Source organism: Nicotiana sylvestris, chromosome 10 (genome assembly GCF_000393655.2).
Source record: "Nicotiana sylvestris chromosome 10, ASM39365v2, whole genome shotgun sequence".
NCBI classification, from domain to species: domain Eukaryota; kingdom Viridiplantae; phylum Streptophyta; class Magnoliopsida; order Solanales; family Solanaceae; genus Nicotiana; species Nicotiana sylvestris.
In genome coordinates this window covers 22,438,603-22,466,540 of record NC_091066.1, presented here as the reverse complement: position 1 = coordinate 22,466,540, position 27,938 = coordinate 22,438,603, and the positions used below count along the sequence as shown (strand labels likewise).

The following is a 27,938-nucleotide window of genomic DNA, read 5'->3' as shown; positions in this document are numbered from 1 at the left end:
TTTCTTCTCTAGAGAATGAGTAATTACAAATTTTTTTTGAAACTTTTTTTTCTCGAGAAATCATTTTTATTATTGGAAATATGTTTTACCTGAAGAAAATATATTTTGGCAAAAAGAAAGAGAAATTAACTTATGTTAGTTGTGTGGAAGTTTATTTTCTCTTTATATTTGAGTTATATATATTGACATGGTCAAAATATTTTTTTATATTATTAATGTAGTTTAATTAGTTGTATGTGGAAGATTAAGGGGTCGTTTAGTTGGGAAACAAGTTATTCATGATTAATTATTTCGGGATTAGTTATCTTAATATCCTATATGGATAAAAAATTCAAAAATCCCAGGATTAGTTATATCATGACTTTATCCCAATCAAACGTGAAATAAACTCATCTTAACTTTAATCCCGGAATTAATTATCCCTTATCTCTAGTACCAAACAAGCCTTAAGTACCTTATTTTCTAGGATTCAATATGTACTTATTGTAGACAATTATTTCTATTTAACATTAAAGTGATATCATATCAGACAAGAATTGTTATATTGTTAGTGGAAGTGAAACTACATATTCTTACTTCCTTCAATCAGTAGTAGTTTATGCAAGGCTAACCATCCGGTATTTACTTTAGTAAAAAGGTTTTCAATAGTATGTTCAGTAGAAGAAGTTTTACCACTATTATATATTCAGTTCACTGTAAATATTATTTTATTATGGAAGATAATATTATTTTATTGTGGAAGATAATATTTTTCAAAGCTTTTATATAAATTTACCTATAAGACCGAAATAGTTGCCTTTATAAAATTCTAACACTAGTAGAGATATTATGCTTTATTTTGTTGAAGGTGGGGTATTTTCATATTTTATCATTCACCTTATACGATTATTGTATGTCATCTATTTTACTATTCAAACAAACACTTGAAAAAAATAAAGTTTTCCATGAGTACTATATGCTAACCTCTACTTTTATATACACATAAATTCTAGAAAATATTCAAAAAAATAGATTTCTCGAGAAAAAAATATTTCCCACCAAAAATATTTTCAATAAGAAACATTTCTCTCCATTGTTAACGTTCATTAAAGCTTAGAAGTCAAATTTACTGGTATTCTTTTGGAACTTTTGAGGTTTATGGTCTCATTTCATGTCAAAGAGAAAATGGATAAGGGTACATTGATTTGATGTGCTAGCTTATTACAGATTCATCAAATATTTCTCTTGCTTGAAAATTTCTTTCAAAATTTGGGGGATCTTTTATTTATTTGTTTATTTTGTGTGTTTATTTTGCAACTTATGGAGACTGGAGTTATTACCTATTGGAGAAAGCAGCTTAAAATGGTTATATAGTCAAAACTTAGAACAAAAACCTATCAGAACCTACAAATAAATCATGCTTATATTGGGTCCAATAGTAACATTTGTCCTAGTAATAGCACAAACTAATCACTTTTCAGCTTTATAATTAAAACTAGGTGTTATCACGATGGTTCACGGAGGGCGAATCGGGGTCGTGACAAGTTGGTATCAGAGCTCTAGGTTCATAGGAGTCATGAATCACAAGCTGGTTTATTAGAGTCTCGTAGATCGGTACGGAAACGTATGTACTTATCTGCGAGAGGCTATGTAACTATTAGGAAAATTCCACTTCATTTGATTTCCTTTTCGTGCGAGATTTTGATGTGACAATTCTAAACTTCTGTCATCTATTCTCTCACAGATGGTGAGGACACACGCTACTCGAGATGATCAGGCACCCGCGTCCCCTACTCCAGCCGTCAGAGGTCGGGCCCGGGGCAGAGGCCGAGGACGCGCACGTGGTGCAGCCAGAGCACCTGCGTGAGCTGCCGCCGAGGTACCACCAGCAGTTCCAGCCGGAGTCCAGGCACCTGATACGCCTACTACTACTACTACTACTCCAGCTCTTCAGGAGACTCTTGCGTAGTTCATGAGCATGTACACCACTCTGACTCAGGCATGGTTGTTTCCCCTTGCTGCAGCCACATCTCAGGCCAGGGAGGAGCACAGACTCCCGCCGCCCGCACTCTTGAGCAGCGAATGCATGTTGATCAGGTCCTAGAGATTATTCCTGTACAGCCTCTAGTCCCAGGTCAGCCCGAGGACAGGGCAGCGGCTCAGAGGATGAGCAGCGGAGAGTTGAGATTTTCAAGAAGTATGATCCTCCTATATTCAGTGGGTTAGCATCAGATGATGCCTTGAGATTTCTGGAGGAGTGTCACTGTATCCTCCTCACTATGGGTATATCAGGATCGAGTGGGGTTGCTTTCACTGCCTTCCATCTTCGAGGGGCCATCTATGAGTGGTGGCACACCTATGAGTTAGACAGTCCGGATGAGCAGCTTCACTGACTTGGGCTCAGTTTTCAGATATGTTCCTGAGAGAGTTCGTTCCTCAGAGCCTCAGGGACGCATGGCGCGCAAAGTTTGAGCATTTGTGCTAGGGTACTATGACTGTCTCGGAGTATGCTGTCTGTTACACCAGTTTGGCTAGACATGCCCCAGCCTTGGTTTCTACTGTTCGCGAGAGGGTTCACCGGTTTATTGAGGGGCTTATTACCAGCATCAGGTCTATCATGGATCGTGAGTTGGAGATGGATATTTCTTATCAGCAGGTGGTGAGCATTGCTAGGAGGATAGAGGGTATGCATGCTAGGAAGAGAAAGGAGAGGGAGGCCAAGAGGTCTCGAGAGCCGAGCCATTATTCTAGTGCTCGTGCCCCAGCTGCAGGTCGTCATGGTAGGGGTTATATGAGTCACCCCGTTCATTTAGCTCTTCCAGCAGCCAGTGGTATTCCAACTCCTCCTAGGCCCCATGAGCCTTATTATGCACCACCAATATCTAATGCGCCTCCTGCGCGGGGTGCTTTCAGTGGTCAGTCCAGCAGACCTGGCCTGAGCCAGTCAAAGCTACCACATTCTCCCAGAGCTTGTTTTGAGTGTGGTGATATATGCCATATGGTGAGGGATTGACCTAGACTTAGGAGGGGTGTACCTCCACAAACTTCTCAGCCACAGCGTGCCCCGCAGAGTTCTCAGGCTATGGTTACAGCTTCAGTTGCTACCCCCGCCCGCTCATCCAGCTAGAGGTGGAGGTCGGGGAGGTAGGGGTCGCCCTAGAGGGGGAGGCCAGGCCCGATACTATGCCCTTCCTACCCATACAAAGATTGTTGCCTCCGTTTCTGTCATCACAGGTAGTATATTGGTTTGTCACAGGGATGCATCGGTTTTATTCGATCCAGGCTCCACTTACTCTTATGTGTCTTCTTATTTTGCTCCGCATTTGGGTGTACCTCAGGATTCTTTGAGTTCCCCTGTTTATGTTTCTACTCCTGTGGTAGATTCTCTTATTGTGGACCGCGTTTATCGGTCGTGTTTGGTTGCTCTTAGTGGTTTTGAGACCATAGCCGATTTATTATTACTCAACATGGTAGATTTTGATATTATCTTGGGCATGGACTGGTTGTCGCCCCATTATGCTATTATTGATTGTCACGCCAAAACCGTGACGCTGGCTATGCCAGGTGTACCGCGTGTTGAGTGGAAGAGTGCTTTAGATCACACTCCCAATAGAGTTATTTCTTTCCTTAAGGCTCTGCGAATGGTGGAGAAGGGGTGTGACCCGTATCCAACTTATGCGAGAATGTTAGTATTGATACCCCTACAGTTGATTCAGTCCCAGTAGTACGGGATTTTCCTTATGTGTTTCCAGCTGATCTTCCGAGCATGTTGCCCGGCAGAGATATTGATTTTGGCATTGATCTGTTGTCGGGCACTCAACCCATTTCTATTCCTCCGTATCGTATGGCTCCTCTTGAGTTGAAGGATCAGTTACAGGAATTGCTTGATAAGGGTTTTATTAGGCCCAGTATATCACCTTTGGGGTGCTCCTGTCTTGTTTGTGAAGAAAAAGGATGGTTCTATGCGTATATGTATTGATTATCGTCAGTTGAACAAAGTTACAATGAAGAACCGTTGTCTTTTGCCTTGTATTGATGATCTGTTTGACCAGCTTCAGAGCGCATGGGTGTTTTCTAAGATTGACTTATGCTCAGGTTACCATCAGTTGAAGATTCAGGAGCCAGATATCCCGAAGACTGCTTTCAGGACCCGGTATGGTCATTACGAGTTCCTTGTTATGTCATTTGGGCTGACCAATGCCCCAGCAGCCTTCATGCATTTGATGCACAGTGTGTTCCGATCGTATCTTAACTCGTTCGTCATTTTCTTTATTGATGATATTCTGGTGTATTCCCGGAGTCGGGAAGATCATGAGCAGCACCTAAGGACAGTGCTCCAGACTCTGAGGGAAAAGAAGTTATATGCTAAGTTCTCGAAATGTGAGTTTTTGTTGGATTCCGTGGCATTCTTAGGCCACGTGGTATCGAGTAAGGGTATTCAGGTGGATCCGAAGAAAGTAGAGGCAGTGCAGAGTTGGCCCAGACCATCCTCAACTACAGAGATCTGTAGTTTTCTTGGCTTGGCGGGTTACTACCGTCGTTTTGTGGAGAGGTTTTCATCGATTGCATCCCCTATGACCAGGCTAACCCAGAAAGGTGCTCCGTTCCAGTGGACGGAAGAGTGTGAGGCAAACTTTTAGAAGCTCATGACAACTTTGACTACAACCCCAGTTTTGCTATTGCCTACAGGTTCGGGGTCTTATACTATCTATTGTGATGCCTCGAGGATTAGCCTTGGAGTGGTTTTGATGAGGGCGGTAGGGTGATTGCCTACGCGTCCAAACAGTTGAAGGTATATGAGAAGAATTATCTTATCCATGATCTCGAGTTAGTTGCCATCATTCACATCCTAAGATCTGGTGTCATTATTTGTACGATGCCCATTGTGAGATTTATACTGATCATCGGAGCTTGCAGCACCTGTTCAAGCAAAAAGATCTAAATTTGCGCCGGAGGAGATGGTTAGAGTTGCTGAAGGACTATGATATCACTACTTTGTATCACCCGGGCAAGGCCAATATGGTGGCTGATGCTTTGAGTCGTCGGGCAGAGAGTTTGGGGAGTTTGGATTATTTACCAGCATCGGAGAGGCCTATGGCGATGGATGTTCAGGCCTTAGCCAGCCAGTTCGTGAGATTGGATATTTCGGGGCCCAGTCGGGTTCTAGCTTGCATGGTTTCTCGGTCTCCCTTATTTGATCGTATCAGGGAGCATCAGTATGATGACCCTTATTTGCTTGTCCTCAAGGACAAGGTCCAGCATGGAGATGCTAGAGATGTGACTATTGGTGATGATGGGGTATTGAGGATGCAGGGTCGGATTTGTGTACCCAATGTTGATGGGCTTCAGGAGTTGATTCTAGAGGAGGCCCATAGTTTGCGGTATTCCATTCATCCGGGTGCCGCGAAGATGTATCAGGATTTGAGATAGCACTATTGGTGGAGGCGGAAGAAGAAGGATATAGTTGGGTTTGTAGCTCGGTACTTTAACTGCCAGCAGGTGAAGTATGAGCACCAGAGATCGGGTGGGTTGCTTCAGCAGATAGAGATTCCGGAGTGGAAGTGGGAGCGGATCACCATGGACTTTGTAGTTGGGCTCCTACGGACTTTGAAAAAGTTCGATGCTATTTGGGTGATTGTGGATCGGCTGACCAAGTCCGCACACTTAATTCCTGTGTGTACTACTTATTCTTCGGAGCGGTTGGCGGAGATTTATATCCAGGAGATTATTCGTCTCCATGGTATCCCATTTTCCATCATTTCAGATAAGGGTACTCAGTTCACATCACGGTTCTGGAGGGTCGTTCAGCATTTCACCCTCAGACAGATGGACAGTCTGAGCGCACTATTCTTGATCAGTGAAAATGAAATTATATCTTGAAGCCTATGATTTATGGGAAGTTGTAATGAAAGATAGACCATTACAACAATTCCCTACAAATCCTACCATTCTCTAATTTAAAAACCATTCAGAAGAGAAAAACAAAAAATACAAAGCCAAAACTGTGATTCAAAATTCAGTTGCAGATTTATTAATTCTAAAATTATTGAATGTGAAACAGCAAAAGAAGCTTGGATAAAGCTTAAAAATGAGTATCAAAGAAGTGATCGAGTCAGACAAATGTAAATTTTAAATTTTAAAAGGGATTTTGAATCTGTTAGGATGCAAGAAGACGAGACTATCACTAGGTATTCTGATATAATTTCTTCTATTGTTAATAGAATCAGGTTGCTTGGCGAGGATTTCAAGATGACAAAACAGTTGAAATTTTTTTTATGACGATTCCAGAGAAATTTGAGTCCAAAATTTTCTCTCTATAAGAGTGTAAAGATCTCTCTACCATCTTTGTTGCACAATTAATAAGTTCTCTTCAAGCACAAGAACAAAGAAGAGCATTTAGACAAGAAATAGTTACTGAAGATGCTTTTTATGCACTAACAAAAAAGAAAAGTTCAATTATCCTCTTTGCAAATACTGCAAAAAGAAAACACACCTAGAAAATTTTTATTGGTGGAGACATGATGCAAATATGTGATATTTGCAAACAAACAGGTCATGTTACAAAATTTGTAAGTTCAAAGATGCTCAACACAATCCTCAAGCATATACAGCAGAAGCAGTAATTGAGGAGGAGCCATTATTTTAGAGCAACTGAGGCGAAGAAGGAGTGTTGATAATTTGCTTCAGTTATTGTTGCATTTTTACCATATCAAGTTACTTAGTTTTAGGATAAATCTACTTTTTTGAATTTAAATTTCTGTCAGATTTTTAGGTTTGTTGAGATATTTTAGGTTTTTGAATTCTTCTTATACAAATTTTTCTGCACATTAGGTCCTCAAGTTGGCTATTTAAAGCCCTCTATGTAAAATAAAAAAAGTATAGACATTTTCAATGAATATTTTTAATCTTTTTGCTGCCCCAACTTTTAAAAAATCAACACAATATCAGGGGAATGCAAAGTTAGCAGCACTAGAAGCCGTAGGAAAGGAAAAGCAAAGGCGACAGTAGACGATTACTTAGTATGGATCTTGCAGTGTTAATATTTTTTTCCTTCTTTCTAATTTGTTGCTAACTAACTCTTCCCCCTTGCTCTTTAAACTCTACTTTGCAGAAGGCGGACAGAAACATGGACTCTACAATTCTATTCAACTATATAGGTGTCGAAAAAGATATTGAGCAAAAAGCCACATGCCGGTACAAGCTCAATAAGGAAGAAGGCAAAGTAGACGACTGAGGCGGGAAAACACAGATATTATTGTGTTGTTGCCAGCATGCAGGCAGTAGACGACCTGGAAGTTTTTCTCGAGGATAGGCCAGGTTAGAGTGGAACAATATAATAGATGTGAAGTCTAGCAACGAGAAGGATTACAACAAGAGGATGGGAAGTTGGCAGAGTAGTATACTTCTCGAGGAAGAAGTAGTGTCTGCTCTGTTTGTGTGTTTTTCTTTTCCTGGAGTGTATGTACTATCTTTAGATGATTACCTGGTATGGATCTTGCAGTTGTATTTATTTTCTTTCTTTCTTTCTAAGTTGTTACCAACTAACTCTTCCCGGCCCCTCCCTCTTTAAACTATCCTTTTGCAGGAAAAGGAGACCGACATGGACTCTACTCTTTTTCTCGACCACAAGGGTGTTGCTGCGGATATAGAAAAAGAAAGGTGCATGCTGGAACAAGCCCGGAAAGATGAAAGAGAGAATGCAGACGAGGTGGAAAAACATAAATATAATCGTACAGTAAACGATATGAAGGCAGTGGACGGCCTGAATGTTTTTCTTGGGAATAAGCCGGGATGGAATGGAACAATAGATGTGAAATTTAGCAACGAGAAGGATTACTAGAAGAGTATTTTAGACCAGTTATTTTTAGTAACCACGAAAATTAAAATAGACCGACGGGAGTAAGACATTTTATATATTTGGGAATAATTAAGTTAATTTTAAACTTTTTATTTTATCCATTTTACTCTAAATGAAAGCTTTTATAACCACACAAATATTATGGAATATTGAATAAGTTTCACATGTATTATAGTCGCACAAATATTGTAATATGTTTTAGACCATAAATCTAACAATTTTTAATTTCATATCTACGTTACATAAAAAATTGAAAGTACTGAAGGAATACAAAGGTTATTGCATGATTGGTGTCCCAACTCCCAAGTCCCCAACTCAAAAACCAAGATAGGATCACTATTGATCTGTTTAATTTCTTTTTCTTATCTACATGCACCCATTGCTTAGGAATACTCAAATAAAGGAGATTTCTTAGCTTGTAACTGACAATTTATTCAATTAAAAATGAGGGGCACGTATAGACAACTCAAGGAATTAATGAGTTTCTTTTATCTTTTGGTATATTTTTATTTCGAAAATTTCTTGTTTAAAAAGTTCTCTTGCGGCCTTTTTTCTAGTTAAATTTATGATTATTTTGCTTAAAATGAATTAAAGAAAATTAATATGTCCAAAATATTATACCATGGACTGAAAAATGAGCTAGGAGAAGATGGGACCATAAAGAATGGTTATATGATATTGTTCATGAATTTGAATTGCGAACAACCTTTACTAATTAAGTAGTTCGAACTTTTAATGCACTTCTGCTTCTTCTATTCAAACCAAGGGGATCAGATAAACCTTCCCAATTTAATTCACTTATTTTTTCTCGTATGCCAATTATGGTATAGGAATCCTGCCGATAGCTTTTTCTTCTACAACAATGGGTTCTTCTGCCTTATGTGAAAAAAAGCTTTAATTATTGGTTTGGTCCCCTCCTTTTCCACCAATTTATAGCGTATTCTCACTTGTAGCCTGTGCCAGAAATTATTTATATTCAGTAGTCCAAAAAGTGTATAAAATTTATATAATTTTTATATATACCAAAATGTATATATATACAAAACAAATATATATATTTTGGCTATTATTTTGAGAGTAGCTATACATTGTTATTTTCCTCCATTCATCCTACATAACATTGGGAATAGGCAAACGTACGTGTCACACCTCCTTTTTCCGCCCCCGCGAGGGTGCAAGGGAGTTTTTCCAATTAAAGGACAATCGAAACGGGATTGGTTTATTTATTTCAGAGTCGCCACTTGGGAGATTTAGGGTGTCCCAAGTCACCAATTTTAATCCCGAATCGAGGAAAAGAATGACTCCATATTACAGTCTGCGTACCAGAAATCTGGATAAGGAATTCTGTTAACCCGGGAGAAGGTGTTAGGCATTCCCGAGTTCCGTGGTTCTAGCACGGTCGCTCAACTGTTATATTCGGCTTGATTATCTGATTTTATACAAATATGAACTTATGTGCAAATTTTAACTTTTTACCGCTTTTATAATTATTATTTTAAAAGAATGTGAACATCATTTAAAACATGTCTTTGGGATTGCGTCACATGAAATGCACCCGCAATCCGGAACACAGTTTTATTCAATGTTTTGGGATTTGGATTTGGGTCGCATGAAATGCGCACCCGAGTTTAAGAAGGTAAGATTATTAAAATGCGCGCCTAAAGCAATTAGCGTATTTATTATTTTGGATAAGGCCGTGGAGTTTGCTAAGCGGCCGATCCCGAATTCTAAGTAATTAACGCATGCATTTGTGAGGGCCCCGCAATCTGTGTGTTTTATTTGGCGAGGCTCGTCTCATTTATTTTAAATGGACAAATCCTAAAGCGACTACATTTTTCCTATTAAAATTAGTCTCTAAAATAAAGAAAGAAAATCCTAATTAATTACGAGTTTTTATTTTATTTATTTAAGAAAGCATGACATACTAATTGCTAGATTAATACAAATATTGATGAAAAGGAATTTTATTAAAAAAATTCGAAATTATAAATAAAATAAAAATTCGACAACTAATATCAAAAGAATCAAATACAGCTAGATTAAAACTCAGCATTGTTATAAAAAAAACTATTGAGATTAATTATTCACAACCATTTGAAACTAGATTTAACCATAATTACTAAAGCTTATTAGAAAGTTTATTAGACTTAAACGTTCTTCTAATCTTGCCTGAACTCAAATCATGCCTTAATGCCTAATTTACGAAATTTAATTTAAATTCATGCCTTAGCTAAATTTAGCTACTTGTTCATGATTAACCTACTGTTGATAATCTTGAAACCTTCATAACTAGTGAATTAACCCGTTTTGCCAAACCGATTCATTAAAGACTAACTTATGTTATTTTTTCTTATTCCAATTATTATTCAGTAATACATGAAATAGCTTAAATACAATCAATAAAAGGAACAAAAAAATGAAATTAAAACTTCAAAATTTCATTCTTCATATGTATTCATGCTTCCACATTATTAGCTTGCAATAGCTAGTATTACAGTCGTGTACCTGGTATTGGAAACAAAAGAAGATGAAGATGAGAATCAGTAGCAGTAATAACAATACAGGCCAGCAACAACATTCCAGCAACAGTAACAACCCAGGAACAAAGTTTGCAAACCGGTGGAGTAGTAATCCCAAAAAAAAGCTTCAAGCTTCGATGAAACAACAACAATTAATGCTGATTTCAAACAATGAAGGAATGTAGAAGATTTTTTTTTCAGTTTTTGTTCTCTCCTTTAGTTTTGAAATTTCTCCAATTTTTATCTCTTCTCTATTCTGTTCTGTATTCTCCTCTCTTTTTATTCTGTCCTCCTCAAAAATCTGATCAAGTTTTTTCATTTATATCTCATCCCAAACCCTTTAATCAATTAATAAAACCACACTTTCTCCTACCAAACCCACTATCTTCCCACTCATCCCCCTTTTAATCCCACTACCTAATGTTTTGTCCCCCACTACATTAAATAAATATATCAACCCAACTCATTACATCTTGTCCCCCATGCCTAATATAAACAATTACTATATTCCCCCCACTACATTATGTCTTGTCCCCCATTATATTAAACAATTATTATCAACCCCACCCCATTACATTTTGTCCCCCATGCTTAACATAAATTTATTCAAAATGTTCAATTCCTAAACTACCCCTCCGACCTTATTGCAATTACCATTTTACCCCTAAACGTACTGCAATTTACCAAACTAACCCATCAGCTATAACCAATTCACCTAATCAATCTCAACTAAAATATAGCCAATATGACCAATTTCTCAACAAATTCAACAACAAAATCATATGAACACGATTTCTAGACAAATTCAACAACAAATCACATGAACACAAATTGAACAACATCAAATTAATGTGAATAAATTAACCATATTGCGAACTAATCCTGGTTAACTTAAACCAAAAATGAATGAGCAAAGAAAACAACACAATACATGATTCAAACTAAATCAACAAATCAAAAACCAAAACATAAACTCACATTAAATCACTGGATTAAAAATGAACTTCAAACAAAGATGAACATGAATTAAATCTATTTTAAACAACATGACAGATTCAAATGATTAAACCAACATATTTCCCTATTACAACTAAATTCTTTTAGACAAATAACAAAACAAAACCGAAGAAGAAACAATTGCGAATTTAAACTTGAATCTAACAACATTAACAATTTCTGAAAAATATATAAAACACATGAAATAAACTGAAAATAATTAATTAAACTTCAATTTGAATCTAACAAACATTAAACTAATAATTTCACATGAACAAACTGAAAAATTACGAAACAAAACAAACATTTGCCGATTTTAGATTTTGAGAATATCAAAACGAAATACGGACAAAAATCAAACTCAAAACCCACTAACCGGATCGAAACGACGAACAATGACTGACCAACTATGAACTTGTATGGACTGTTTTGACGATCCCAACCAAAGCTCGAACAAACGAGATGGTTTGAGTCTCGTTTTCGGACCGGTCTGAAGCGACGAACCCATTTCTGTATGGGGTCTGTTTGGACGTAGCGAAGCAGAAACAGTAGGGTCAGCCATGGATGACGCAGCAGGTCGTTTGGTTTCTTGGATGGAGAAGATGAAAGCAGAAGGCAGAAGCAGCTGGTCGTTTGGAGAAGGTCGACGTAGAGGCAGCAGCTGCGATGAGGAAGCAGCAGCGACGAGGGTCGTTTGGACGCGACGACACGCGAGCTGCTGGCAGAAGACAGAAGCAACTGGAGCTTTTTTTAGGGTTTTTGTGTTTTGTTTTATATTTTTGAAATGCAAGATAGGGGGTGTTGGTCTTTGGGGTTATGGACCGGGTCGACCCGGTTTGAAATGGACCGGGTCATGGGGAAGGTTGGGCAATTTTTTGGGCCTGTGGTTTGAAATTGAAGAAGAGGCCCAATTCCGATTTTTTGTATTTTTGCTCTCTTTTCTTCTTTTATTTTTCTAAAACTAAATTCTAAAAACCTTAAATTATTATTAAGAACTAAATTAAGTTATAAAAGCGCAAATTAACTCCCAATAACAATTAACGCACAATTAAGTAATAATTAAGCATAAAATTGTATATTTGGACATTAAATGCTAAAAATGCAAAAGATGCCTATTTTTGTAATTTTTAATTTTTGTAAAACAAACTTAATTACTAACAATTGTAGAATTAAATCCTACATGCAAAATGCGACATATTTTTGTATTTTTATTAATTTAACAAATAAACATGCACAGACAAATACAAATAATTATCCAAAAATGTCACAAAAATTCTCAAAATTGCACACCAAGGAAAATCATTTTATTTTGAATTTTTTTGGGAGTAATTCTTTCATAGGGCAAAAATCACGTGCTTACAGCTGCCCCTCTTTGCTCGAAGACACGAAGGGTTTTCGTGCAAAGATAAAGTGAGCGATTTTTGCCCATCCGAGTACTCTGTGTGAAGCATTTTTTGAAAAAGATTTTAACCGAACCTTTGCTTCAAAGGTTTCCTACATATCCCTGGCTAAAGGGGAATCTGGTTAATGTAGTTCGGGAAATTTTGGTAGCTAGGACTACCGTGGGATTGCAAGGTTACTGATGTTGCATGCTATTACCACTACTTACCGATCTCCTTGTTACACCGTGCTAAAAAGAAAACAAGAAACTAGGCTAGACTGCAACTTGTTCTTGTTGCCTTGCTTTCTTGTCTGCTTGTGTTTCTTCCGGTGCTTTTCTACCAAGACTTCTGGCCCTTTGATTTTCTGAATACCAGTTTTCATTATTTTGTTCGGTCCGCTGGGGACATGACTTTCTTCATTAAGCTTTATGGCGGTTCCTCTGGGGATACGACTCTCTTCATCAGATTTATTATGCTGGGCATGATTTAATGTTCACATGCCACTTTTTTTCAAAATGCGTCTTTTCTTCCTTTTGACATATGCATTTGAGTTTTTTGCTGGGACCTCTTGTTGCAACCTTCTGCTTCCCGGTCCTGGGGATTTTTATTGTTTCCTACTGGGGATTCCTGCTGTAACCTTCTGCCTTCCGGTGGGGTTACTGATTTCAAAATCTGCAGTATAAGACTACAAAGTATTCCTCTTGTTATACAGGTGGGCGTCTGACTTCAACAAACAACTTTGAAAATAAAACACCATTCCTCTCTTCAGACGGGCTCCTGATTTCAAAAACAACTTTAAAATAAAAATGTCATTCCTTTCTTTAGGATGACGAAATTTCAACAACTTTTTTTAAAAATAAAACGTCATTCCTCTCTTCAGGCGGGCTCCTGACTTCAACAACTTTGAAAAATAAAATGCCATTCCTTTCTTTAGGTTGGCGAGATTTCAACAACTTTTAAAATAAAACGCCGTTCCTCTCTTCAGGCGGGCTCCTGACTTCAAACAAACAACTTTTAAAATAAACGCCATTCCTCTCTTCAGGCGGGCCCCTGACTTCAACAACTTTGAAAAGAAAACGTCTTTCCTCTCTTCAGGCGGGCTCCTGATTTCAACAACAACTTTGAAAAGTAAACGCCTTTCCTCTCTTCAGGTGGGATCCTCACTTCAAACAAACAACTTTTAAAATAAACACCATTCCTCTCTTCAGGCGGGCTCCTGACTTCAACAACAACTTTAAAAATAAACACGCCATTCCTCTCTTCAGGCGGGCTCCTGATTTCAAACAAACAACTTTTTTAAAATAAACGTCATTCCTCTCTTCAGGCGGGCTCCTGATTTCAACAACAACTTTAAAAAAAATGCCATTCCTTTCTTTAGGCTGGCGAGATTTCAACAACTTTAAAAATAAAATGTCATTCCTCTCTTCAGGCGGGCTCCTGACTTCAACAATTTTGAAAATAAAATGCCATTCCTTTCTTTAGGTTGGCGAGATTTAAACAACTTTAAAAATAAAACGTCATTCCTCTCTTCAGGCGGGCTCCTGACTTCAACAATTTTGAAAATAAAATGTCATTCCTTTCTTTAGGTTGGCGAGATTTAAATAACTTTAAAAATAAAATGTCATTCCTCTCTTCAGGCGGGCTCCTGATTTCAAACAAACAACTTTTAAAATAAACGTCATTCCTCTCTTCAGGCGGGCTCCTGATTTCAACAACAACTTTAAAAATAAACGCCATTCCTCTCTTCAGGCGGGCTCCTGACTTCAAACAAACAACTTTTTAAAATAAACGTCATTCCTCTCTTCAGGCGGGCTCCTGATTTCAACAACAACTTTGAAAATAAATGTCATTCCTCTCTTCAGGCGGGCTCCTGACTTCAAACAAACAACTTTTAAAATAAACGTCATATCTCTCTTCAGGCGAGCTCCTGACTTCAACAACAACTTTGAAAATAAACGTCATTCATCTCTTCAGGCGGGCTCCTGACTTCAATAACAACTTTAAAAATAAACACGCCTTTCCTATGGGTAAAATAAACTTAGGAGGAAATGCATCTCCTATGGGTAAAATAAACTTAGGAGGAAATGCATCTCCTATGGGTAAAAACAAACCTAGGAGGAAATGCATCTCCTATGGGTAAAATAAACTTAGGAGGAAATGCATCTCCTATGGGTAAAACAAACTTAGGAGGAAATGCATCTCCTATCGGTAAAAACAAACTTGGGAGGAAATGCATCTCCTATGGGTAAAAATAAACTTTAGGAGGAAATGCATCTCCTATGGGTAAAAACAAACTTAGGAGGAAATGCATCTCCTATGGGTAAAAATAAACTTTAGGAGGAAATGTATCTCCTATGGGTAAAAAAACAAACTTAGGAGGAAATGCATCTCCTATGGGATGAACCCAAAATATCCTATTCGAGGGCGGATGAACCCAAAATATCCTATTCGAGGGCGGATGAACCCAAAATATCCTATTCGAGGGCGGGGGGTCAGGGTGTGGGTCGGGAGGCTAGGGAGGTAGATGGGGCAAGGGAGCCTATAGGTTGAGAATCGGGTCATGGAACATAGGTTCACTAACGAGTAAGTTTATATAGTTGGCGAAGATCCTTCAGAAGAGGAAGATTAATATAACGTGTGTCCAGGAAACTAGGTGGGTCGGATCGAGGGCGAAAAACGCGGATGGGTATAAGTTGTGGTACTCTGGAGTCGTGAGGGGTAAGAATGGAGTGGATATCCTGGTAGATAGCCATCTTAGAGAGTCGGTGGTAGAGGTCAGACGTGTGAATGATAGACTAACGACTATTAAATTAGTGGTGGGTGAGTGTACTTTAAATGTCGTTAGCGCGTACGCGCCGCAAGTAGGCTTGGATGAGGAGATTAAAAGGCATTTTTGGGAGGGGTTGGATGACATTGTTCGTAGTATTTCGCCTTCCGAGAGGTTATTCATAGGAGGGGATTTTAATGGTCATATTAGGTCGTCTGCAGGTGGTTATACTGAGGTGCATGGCGGCTTTGGTTTGGGGGAACGGAACAGAGGGGGCACTTCGCTGCTGGATTTTGCCAAGGCATTCGATCTAGTGATTGCGAACTCAAGTTTTCCGAAGCAGGAAGAGCATTTGGTTACTTACCAAAGTTCAGTGGCAAAGACTCAGATTGACTATCTCCTCCTCAGGAGATGCGACAGAAGGTTGTGCGAGGATTGCAAAGTTATCCCAGGTGAGACCCTTGCAACGCAACATAGGCTTTTGGTGATGGACATTAGTATTATGATAAGGAGGAAGTAGAGTTCAGTACGAGGCCGCCCGAGGATTAGGTGGGGCGCCTTGACTAAGGATAAAGCTCAGGAGTTGGAAGGAAGGTTGTCGACAATGGGAGCTTGGAGAAGTAGTGGGGACGCAAACACTACATGGTCGACGACGGCGAACTATATAAGGAAGGAGCATGAGAGGTGTTAGGGATATCTTCGGGCCGCATCGGTGGCCACAAAGGAGACTGGTGGTGGAATGCAGTTGTCCAAGATAAAGTGAAAGCGAAGAAGGTGGCTTACCTACGGTTAGTAGGGAGCACTGGCGAGGAAGAGAAGAGAGCGAACATTGCGAGATATAAGGTAGCTAGAAAGGAGGCAAATATGGTAGTGACAGAGGCTAAGGCGACAACTTTTGCTCGTTTGTATGAGGAATTAGGGAACAAAGGCGGGGAGAAGAAGTTACTCTGTCTCGCTAAGGTGAGAGAGAGGACGAACCGGGATCTGGACCAAGTGAGGTGCATAAAAGATGATGACGACAAAGTTTTTATGGGGGATGACAAGATTAAGAGGAGATGTCAGACTTACTTTCATAAACTTCTAAATGAGGAAGGGGATCAAGATATTGTACTAGGTGAATTGAGGAATACCGACAGCCCCCATGAATTAAGTGATTGTAGGGACATTGAGGTCGATAAGGTCATGGAGGCAATGCGTAAGATGAGAAGGGGCAGAGCTACCGGGCCAGATAAAATTTCGGTTGAACTTTGGATGTGTGTGGGTAGAGCAGGCTTGGAATGACTTACTAGGTTGTTTAATGTTATATTCAAGACTAATAGGATGCCTGAAGAGTGGGGGTGGAGTACAATGGTTCCATTGTATAAGAACAAAGGCGATATCTAGAGCTGTAACAACTATAAGGGTATCAAATTACTAAGTCATACCATGAAAGTCTGGGAGAGAGTGGTAGAAATGAGAGTGCGAAGGACAGTGTCTATTTCAGACAACCAGTTCGGGTTCATGCTGGGGCGATCTACCACAAAAGCTATCCACCTTATTAGGAGGATGGTGGAACAATACAGGGATAAGAAGAAGGATCTCCACATGGTGTTTATCGATCTAGAGAAAGCGTACGACAGGGTTCCTATGGAGGTCTTATGGAGATGCTTAGAGGTTAAAGGGGTCCCGGTTGCCTACATTAGGGTGATTAAGGACATGTATGATGGAGCTAAGACTCGGGTTAGGACAGCATGAGGTGACTCCGAGCATTTTCCGGTTGTTACGGGGTTGCACCAAGGGTCTGCGTTCAGCCCTTTCCTATTTGCCCTGGTGATCGATGCCATAATGCATCATATTCAAGGGGAGGTGCCATTGTGTATGCTATTTGCTGATGACATAGTCCTAATTGACGAGACACGACGCGGCGATAGCGAGAGGCTAGAGGTTTGGAGAGATGCCCTTGAGTCAAAAGGTTTCATGTTGAGCAGGACGAAAACGGAATACATCGAGTGCAAATTTGGGGCCGAGCCGACGGAAGCGGGAGTGGAAGTGAGGCTTGATTCTCAAGTCATCCCTACGAGGGGTAGTTTCAAGTACCTTGGGTCAGTTATTCAGGGGACCGAGGAGATCGACGAGGATGTCACACACCGTATAGAGGTGGAGTAGATGAAGTGGAGGTTAGCGACGAGAGTCCTATGTTACAAGAAAGTGCCACCATTTCTGAAAGGTAAATTTTATAGAGCAGTGGTTAGGCCTGCCATGTTGTATGAGACCGAGTGTTGGCCGGTTAAGAACTCACACATCCAGAAGCTGAAAGTTGCAGAGATGAGGATGTTGAGGTGGATGTGCGGGCATACAAGGAGGGATAAGATTAGAAATGAAGATATTCGAGAGAAGGTGGGTGTGGCCCCCATGGAAGACAAGATGCGGGAAGCAAGACTCAGATGGTTCAGGCACATTCAGAGAAGGAACACTGATGCACCGGTGAGGAGGTGTGAGCGACCGGCTGTGGTGGGTACGAGGAGAGGTAGATGGAGACCTAAGAAGTATTGGGGAGAGGTGATCAGGCAGGACATGGCGCGACTTAGGGTTATGAGGACATGGCCCTTAACAGGGAATTGTGGAGGTCGAGTATTAAGGTTGTAGGTTAGAGGGAAATTGTGAATATTTCTACAACGCACTAGAGTGAGACTAGCCAGTTAGGAGTTAATCTTTCTCGTATTTCCTATATTTCTTATATTGCTGTTATTTTATGGTATTTTATGTTATGTTATGGATTTCATGTTATTTTATGTTATTTTATTATGAGTCTATTGATAGTACTAATATAGTGTCTCTTGTTGCTTTCTTGAGCCGAGGGTCTTCTGGAAACAGCCTCTCTGCCCCTCGGGGTATAGGTAAGGTCTGCGTACATATTACCCTCCCCAGACCCCACTTGTGGGAATATACTGGGTTGTTGTTGTTGTTGTAAAAAGAGTTGGTATTTGTGCGGTTATAAACGCTTCTCATTGGAAGTTTAAGCTAAATTATTTCAAATTTTGGAAATCAATCATTCTATTTTGAACGGATCAAAAAGAAAATAAGTTCACATACAATCGAACGGAGAGTAGTTTTATTAAAAAGCAATAACAGTAGTAGATGCTCTGACCAAGGGAGCACGTGAATTTACTGACCAAACAGTTAAAAAGCGCTCTCCTTTTTAACTGTAGAAGAACAAATAGACAATGTAAAGGTTTGTTGATGGACTGTGTCTTTTTTCATGCTAAAAGCCTCACCAAAATGCAGAAATAATTGACAAGAATACTGAGTACATAAGAGAAAAGTGAAACGCACAATAAAATTCTTGTTGAGTTGGACACGTTTTATTTCGTGAACATAATAAAATTCTTTGGTTAAGAATGTGGATGGTGGAAACTGATGCACACCTGTAGCAGGATCTCATGGTGAGCAAAGCATACCGTACGAAAGAATCGTGAAAGAATCTCATGGTTCAATTTTGGCTCAAATTGCCGCCCCTATGCCCAGTCATTTCAGTATTTCGGGTCAAAGATACTGAATAGTTTGAATAGATTGTACATACTGTTGTTAAATAGTACTCCCTTTGTTTCAGTTTATATGGACCCATTTTCTTTTTGATCCGTTCCAAAAAGAATGACATCTTTTTAAATTTGGAAACAATTTAGCTTAAATTTACACTTCTATCCTTAATGAGAAGCTTTTATAACTACACAAATACTCTGAGCCCCTTTTTAACTTGTTTAGGACCACAAATTCCAAAAGTCTTCAATTTTTTTTTAAACTCCGTGCCCAGTCAAACAGGTTCACATAAATTGAAACGGAGGAAGTAATATTTTACTATTTGGTTTGACTGTATCGTACTGTACTGTAACTGATAAGTTTACTAAAATACCCTTAATTATTTAAATATTAAATTTATCAAAACTAACACATAAAAATAATTTAAGAAAACTCCTTTCTACTAATTTATGAACAAAGAATTGCAGTTAAAGTAATTCTATAAGAGGAAAAAACGAAACAAAAATCACATTAGGAGGAAAAATGAATAAAAAATAAGACAAAACCTATATGTTGGAGTTGGAAGCGGTAGAAGTTCTAAAAAAAAGGACGAAGACAAAGTAGGTTTTTAGGTTAGAGATTTGGAGTTAAGCTTAAACAAAAGATAAAGGGTAAAATAAAATTATGGAGTAATAAGTTAGGGCATAATAGGAAAGAAAAATAGGAAACAATCCCATCACACCAATAGGCTATTTCAAGAAGTGGAACTTTTCGTTGTTCCGGAATAATGGATTTAACAATACAATACAACCAATTTTAATAAAACAAACACAACAAACATTGTTTTGAGATAACAATACAAATGATACAATAGTTAACAACCATCCAAACAAACTGTAAATGTGTTTGTGGCTGTAAATTTTAAATATGATAAAATTCACGATTCTTTCGTACTGTATGCTTTGCTCACCATGAGATCCTGCTACAGGTGTGCATCAGTTTCCACCATCCACTTTCTTAACCAAAGAATTTTATTATGTTCACGAAATAAAACGTGTCCAACTCAACAAGAATTTTATTGTGCGTTTCACTTCTCTTATGTACGCAGTATTCTTGTCAATTATTTCTGCATTTTGGTGAGGCTTTTAGCATGAAAAAAGACACAGTCCATCAACAAACCTTTACATTGTCTATCTGTTCTTCTACAGTTAAGAAGGAGAGCGCTTTTTAACTGTTTGTGGTCAGTAAAATCACGCGCTCCCTTGGTTAGAGCATCTACTACTGTTATTGCTTTTTAATAAAATTGCTCTCCGTTCGATGGTATGTGAACTTATTTTCTTTTTGATCCGTTTCAAATACAATGATTGATTTCCAAAATTTGAAATAATTTAGCTTAAACTTCTAATGAGAAGCTTTTATAACCGTACAAATACCAACTCTTTTTAATTTGTAAATTTTAAAAGTTTTATTTTTTCTTAAATTTCGTGGCCAGTAATATGTTCAAATAAATTGAAACGGATATAGTACTAAGAGATTCAAATTGTAGTACGTACTTTTGTTTAAAACTTGAAATAAGTTAGCGCGTCTAGTCACTAAAGTGACGTCTTGTTTGTCCCGCAAGAAGCCTACCCTTGTATAAATTTTCATTACACTACTTAGTTATTTTGCAGCTCGTAATCGTTTGATCCAAAAATTTGAAGAAATATGTTTTTTCTCTTGGTTGGCCCACAAATCGTACTCCCTCCCCGTTTCAGTTTATATGATTATTTTACTTAGGAAATTTTACCTTTTATAGCAAACCAGTAGAATTCTACCTTTTCTATTTTATAGTAAAATTAGTATTTATTTATACCTACCATTGAAACATGAAATACGCCAGTTATGTTCTCTCTCTCTCTATCAGCAAGATTCTCAATCCTCTCTTTTCTCCCTCAAATCAGCAAAACTGTTACACCCTAGGTGAACGGATCTGGCCATGACTACGTCGGAGAAGATTTGAGGGACAATGTATACAGTATTTTGCTGGGCCGAAAAATGCCATCTCCGGCGAACTTTCTTCTTATTTTTGCTATTTAGTTACATATAATGATACAAATACACATTATATTCTGTACAAATACACTCAAATATATTATATTTTTGTATAAATACATTATTTTTTCGCTTGTATTTATATATTCCGAAAGTCTGTATTGTTTGAATACAACCGAATATCGCAGTTGTTTTGTGATTTTTGTTGTTTGAATATAGTCAAACACATTCAATACAATGAATTGAAATAAATACAGTCGTGAGAATACATGAAATACATTAAACAGATGTAATCCTTATTTTTAAGCGGATTACCTCACTGTATTTATAAATACAGTCGCGCGAATACATGGAATATAACACAGTAGCTACAAAATTTATATGGAATTGATTTTGTTAAGTTAAATTAGGAGTGATACACGCTAATTGATCCTCTTTATGTTATTAAATAGCTGGATTCCCCTATTTTTAGGCGAATTCCGCTATTGCATTCATGAATATAGTAGCGCGAATATAGGGAATACGATCTCATAGCGGGACTCCCCTATATTTAGGCGAATTTCGCTACTGTATTCATGGATATAGTAGCGCGAATACAACGAATACAGACACTGTTTAACAACTAAATAGTAGCTATAAGAAGTAATAGTGATTTCTAAAAATTCCTCTATTACTCTGTTTGAAAAAAATAATATGTAAGAACAATTTAACTTTTAACTTTTTATTTACTCATTTTATTTTATGAGTTAGGAGAAGATGAGACTATGAACAAATGGTTTTATAATATTGTTCATGAATTTGAACAGCGAGGAACCTTTTTTAATTATTTAGTTCGAAGGGATAAAGCGTATTTTGCTTTCTTTGTTCAACCTTTAACTTTCTTCCTTTTTATGTACTTCAGCTTCTTCTATTTAAAGCAAGCGGAGATCAGAAAAACCTTCCCAACTTAATTCACTCATTCTTTCTGTTATACCAATTAATTACAGTATAGGAATCCTGCTTGTAGCTTCTTCTACAACAATGGGTTCTTCTGCCTTTTTGGGAAAAAAGTTTTGATTATTGGTGTAACGATTCGGGCGGTCGTTTTATGAGTTACCGAGCCATTTCCCCCATTTCTGCTTCTTATTTGTCTTGTTCAGCTATATTATGTGATATCGGGTTGGTTGGTTCGGGTTCGGAGAAGTTTTGGAAAGGAATGAGACACTTAGTCTCTTTTGAATAAACTTAGGTTGGAAAAGTCAATCGAATGTTGGCTTATGTGAAAAAGTGCTCAGATGTGAATTTCAATGACTCGAATAGTTTCGGGAGGTGATTTGGAACTTAGGAGCGTGATCGGAAGGTGTTTTGGAGGTCCGGAGTAGATTTAGGCTTGAATTGGCAAAATTGGAAGTTTGGCGTTTTCCGGTTGATAGGTGAGATTCTGATATAGGGGTCGGAATGGAATTCCGGAAGTTGAAGTAGGTTTATTGTGTCATATGTGATGTGTGTGCAAAATTTCAGGTCATTCGGACGAGGTTTGATAGACTTTTTGATCAAACGGAATTCGGAAGTTTTTGGAACCTTAGGCTTGAATCCGATGTTATTTGGTTGATTCGATGTTGTTTTGGGTGTTTCGAAGATTGGTAAGTTTGGATGGTAGAATGTGACTTGTTTGTATTTTTGGTTGAGGTCCTGGGGGCCTCGGGGTGATTTCGGATGATTGACGGGGAGTTGGAGTTGGAAAGTTACAGCCGAAGTTGCTGAAGTCTGTCATAACCGCACGTACGGCTTGGGGATCGCAGATGCGGAAGTTGGTGTGAAGGGCTGAGCGCATGTGCGGATGATTTCGTCTCTACGAGACCGCATGTGCGGATGATTTGGTCTTTGCGAGACCGCAAGTGCGGAAGACTAGGCGCAGGTGCAGACTTCTGGTTTTAGGTGAAAATCATAGATGCGGTGCTTTGACCGCAGATGCAGTATCGCAGGTGCATAAAGCCCGGGTTAGAAAGTATATATTTGGTCCTTCGCGATTTTCAGCCTTTCTTCACTATTTTAAATCGATTTTGGAGCTTTTTTTGGATTTTGAAGAGGGAATCCAAAGGAACTTCATTGAGGTAAGATTTTTGAACATAAAACTAGTTCATGGTGTTATTTCATTGATTAGGCTTGAAATTTATGGAAATTTGTGCGTAAATATTGAAGAAACTAAGGCTTGAGATTTGAGACATTTGATTAAGGATTTGAGGGGTCATTTGTTGTCAGATTTTGGTATTCTTGGTATGTATGGACTCGTGAGAGGATAAGGAGTTTATTGATATAAATTTTATCGGATTCCGAGATGTGGGCCCGGGGGTCGGGTTTTGTCAATTTCGGAATTTGTGTTGTAAATTGATTAATTTTGCATGAGCTTCGTTCCCTTAGCATATTTTGACGTCATGATTCTGATTTTGGATAGATTCGACGCGAGTTGAGGCCAATTCGAGAGGCAAAGGCATCGCGGGCTGGAGTTTGGACCGGATTGAGGTAAGTAATGATTGCAAATGCTGTCCTAAGGGTATGAAACCCCGAATTTTACATCGTTGTGCTACTTGAGGTGACACACACGCTAGATGACGAGCGGGGGGCCGTGCACCATTGGGGATCGTGACTTAGTCCGTCCCGTATGACTGTTTAACCACGTATTTGATCGAAAACTATTTGCTATCATCATGTTTTGGGCTGAATGGCGTATTTGGGCCTCGTGCCAACTGTTTTGGACCCTTAGGGAATTTTTACTGCTATTCTTCACTGCTTTGACTTCGTATTTGTACTCAGTCATGTTATATTCTACTATTTTCACAACTCAATCATCTTTACTCGCTTGTGATATTTTAAATGATATTTTGGGACTGAATATCATGTATTTACTGTTGCCCGAGTGGCTTGTGAGATTTCTGACTGAGTGAGGCAGAGGGCCCGTGTTGTGAGGATACTATGGGATCGGGCTGCGCGTCGCAACAGCGATGTATTGATTCATGATTTTAAGGTCGAGGGCCTGATTTGTTACGCCACAACGTGGCTTGATATGAGGCCGAGAGCTTGTTTGATTATGCCACGAGATGACTTGATATTACGCTTGGGCTGCAAGGATCCCCTCCCGGAGTATGTACACCCCCAGTGAGCGCGGTTACCCAATGTGTGATGTTGGCCCGAAGGGCTGTTGTTGTTCATGTTATTGCACGAGGGGCTGATACGAATGATTGTGAGATAGCCGAAGGGGCTGGTTCTGTTGGTATTTATTTATGTTTCATTCCTTATCTCCCTATTTTCATCACTCGTTTGAACTACTAAAAGATGTTTTAAAGAGGTTTTCACTGAAGTAAGGTGTTTTTACGAGCTTTTACTGTTTTATTGCATTGTACTGGTTTTATACTGTTTTGTTGTCGCATCTTGCTGTGTTTTACGTGCTTTCTTATCGCTCAACTGCCTTTGCTTTTATTACTTACTGAGTTGGCGTACTTGTAGACAAGTGATTTTTGACCCTCCCCAAGATTTTTCATATTTTAGCACGTAAATATTTAATTTAGGGCTAATATAGCTATTTTAATTAATTTTGATTATTTTACTTTATTTTATTACAAGAAAATGAAAATTATAAGAAAATAGTTGCATTAATGTGCTGTAGTAACTTTTAATCTTGAAAAATACCAAAAAAATAATTTTAAAAAATAGTTTATTTTAACGGTCGGTCTTATTTTAATAGTTTATTTTGCTTAAGTAGGATTAATTAATAAATAAGGTCGTGTTTTTAATCTCGTTCGCGGGGAACGAATAAAACTTGGGGTCAAGCAACCTATCTTTAGGCCTAATTTTGGACCTAGCCCATAATTCCAAGGCCTATACCCCTAACCTAATCCCTACCCCTATATAATAGTACCCAATCCCTAAACACCCCGGGGGAAAAAAAACCAAAAAATTCTGCCGTTTTCAGAAAAAATGGAATCATCTGCTTCTTCTCTAAAGAAAGCAACCATGGCCATGGCTTTTTCTTAACAAAAATCCACCAATCTACGGCCACAGATCCCAAACAAGAATCTCCATGTTTATTTTTAGAAGAAAGACAATCGACTCCTATATCTCCAAAATCCTTTAAGCTTCAACCCCCACTCCCCTCAAAAATTCCAATAGTGATTTAGTCACTGAAGAATAACAGCCCCCCACAAACACATTAAAGAGAAGGGACGAAATGGAAGGTAAAACAAAAAAAAAGAAGTGAAAAAGAAGAGATAAAATCGGATAGAAATTTGGAGGTCTTTGGACAAGAAAAGTGAAGAAAAATCAATTTCGTCTAGTTTCAATTTTACTTCAAAGTCAAAGATACAAGAAAAATCAGTTTTCTCCTTTTGGATTTTTGTTCGAAATGGAGTAAAGCCGAGTGGTTGTTCGAATTTTGGTCGCTAACTTAGGTTTCGATCGAGGTTGCGGTTCGTGTTGTTGTTCCTCCTCGTTCGGATTTAAGGTTCAAAGCCCTGTAGCCGACTTCATTTTTATTATCAAAAGGAAACTTGAATTCTCAGGTTCAATCTTATTCCCTTTATTTTATGCTTTGGTTTTGGCGATAATATGGTTTGAATCTTGGCTAAATTAGATGAATGAACTTTGAATTCGGTTGGCTTCATTCCATGACAAAAATAGTGTTCAGATTCCTCGTTTAATTTGAAGCTCTTGTCTGAATTTTCTTTAGCTTTCTTAGAGTTATATTAGTAAAAGAGTAGATAAATATGGTGGAATTCTTATTATTTGAAAATTTGTCCTACTGTCAGATGCTTTGAACAATTTTACACTATTTGAGCCAAATCTAATTTTTAATCTTTCGTAGTGTCGAAATATTGTCCTTATTAGTTGGGTTAGAATAATTGCCACAAGTCAGTTTAATCCGTTTTGCTCGAACTTTAATCCGTTTTGCTCGAGACAAGTCAGTTTTGGGGCTCGTGGTTGGGGATAAATGCAGTTTTCATTCTCTTGTTTCAATTGTGTGATCCTTTAACGTTGGATTTTAGACTTTAGTTTCGACAGATTCAAGGCACTATCTTGCGTTGCCAATATTCAAAATGAGTCATTTGATTTTGATATATGGTTTTCAAAAATCTAATCCACTGGAATGAACATGTTTCGTCACTTTAGTGATTTATTTTGTGAATTAATTGACATATGGGAGATAATGTTAAGGAATTGAATAATGTGTTAGACACTTGGTATTTGATTATTTGAGGAATTAACATGGATAGTTAAAAGGGATTTAAATGACTTCTGAAAACTTTGATTCACTTTACCATGCTCGTTACCTTTCCGATTTGCGTAGTTTTATTTCTTGCTAAATGATTCGGTGGTGCATTTCATGTAACCCGATCATAACAACTCCGAATAATAAAACCCTTTGAAATAATTTGAGGCGTGCCATGCCAACTAAAATCTCTAAGCCCATGACCCTCACAAAACTAGTTAGATTTTATAGAAAATTTGAGGTTTGCCATTTTTATTAAATAGTCCATGATCCTCATTCAATTAGTTTTAACTCTTTCAAAAATCGAGGTGTGGCATCAATTGAACTTTCCATGGCTCTCGTAAACTTTGTCATTAATTTGAACTTTCGTAGTTGCTTTAGGCGTGCTATTTAACTTGATTTTCTTTTATTAAATTCGGGTGTGCATTTCATGTGACCCAAATCCAAATCTCAACAACGTTAAATAAAATATGTCGCGGACCGCGGGTGCATTTATGTGATGTGGTTCAAGACGTGTTTTAGATGACGTTGAATCTTTCCTAAAAATAATTAAATAAAAGCGGTTTTAAAGTTGAAATTACACCATAGGCTAAAACATATACTAAAATCAAGTAAATAGGCCAATAACAACAGTTGAGCGACCGTGCTAGAACCACGGAACTCGGGAATGCCTAACACCTTCTCCCGAGTTAACAGAATTTCTTACCCGGATTTCTGTGTTCGCGGACTGTAAAACAGAGTCAATCTTTCCTCGATTTGGGATTTAAAACCAGTGACTTGGGACACAAAAAAATTATCCCAAGTGGCGACTCTGAATTTTAGATAAATAATTCCGTTTCGATTATCACTTAAATTGGAAAAAAACTCCCTTATACTCCTTACGGGGGTGTAGGAAAAAGGAGGTGTGACAGCTCTGGCGATTCTGCTAGGGAAAAGAACCCAGAATCTCTGGTTCAAGGTTCAAGAATTCGAGCTTAGAATAATTGTTATATTTGGCTTTATTTATTATATGATTTATTGCATGTTTGAGCCTAATGTGCTAAATGCCGCTTGTTACCACTTTGATATTATTTGAACTGTATATAAACTGTTACGAAACCCTTCTCTTCTCATCTTCGGGGATGTGCACGCTGGCGTGACTCCTCCTTCTGTTAGTATCATACCTTGAAATAAGAAAGAGGCCCGGACAAGTTACAAAGCCGGATGGCCTTTTGGTTCCCAGTACGTAGCCCCCCCAGCTCGAGTTGTCCGCTCGGGTACACAAGTTTAGAACAACATACCCAGGTTTTGAACTTAGAATAACTCAGCCTCATACCAGATCCCTAGTAGGAACGCTTGTTTACATCATGTGCATTTGACTTTGGGGATCCAACACAGGGGTTGGGTCCGTCTAGGACAAGTGTACCCAAATTAAAAGTCCATCCTGATGCATCTTACGTGCTACTTGCGTATCTATCTATTTCGGCTTGCATGTTGACTGGCTTCAAGAATAGGGAAAGAAAATTAAAAAAAGAGAAAAAAAGAAAATCAAAAAAAAGGAGAAAGAAGAAAAATGAAAAGAGAGTGAGAGGTAGGTATTTGAATTACCCTGAAATTCTGTTGAAATTTTGAAAAAAAAAGAAAAGCCATTTCAAATTAAGTAATATTTTTCTGTTGCGTCAAAATTGGC

The 27,938-nt window shown here is 38.3% G+C and overlaps 1 protein-coding gene across 1 annotated transcript; it reads left to right on the top strand.

Annotated features, from left to right (window-relative positions):
- The first annotated feature begins 16,365 nt into the window (after window positions 1–16,365).
- Window positions 16,366–16,782, top strand: LOC138879086 (uncharacterized). Its single transcript, XM_070158659.1, has one exon. It carries the CDS (start codon window positions 16,366–16,368, stop codon window positions 16,780–16,782), a length of 417 nt encoding a protein of 138 aa, XP_070014760.1.
- The last annotated feature ends 11,156 nt before the right edge of the window (window positions 16,783–27,938 follow it).

What these genes read in the sequence shown, in the direction of transcription:
- LOC138879086 (XM_070158659.1), top strand. Translation starts at nt 16,366, where the DNA reads ATGGTAGTGACAGAGGCTAAGGCGACAACTTTTGCTCGTTTGTATGAG.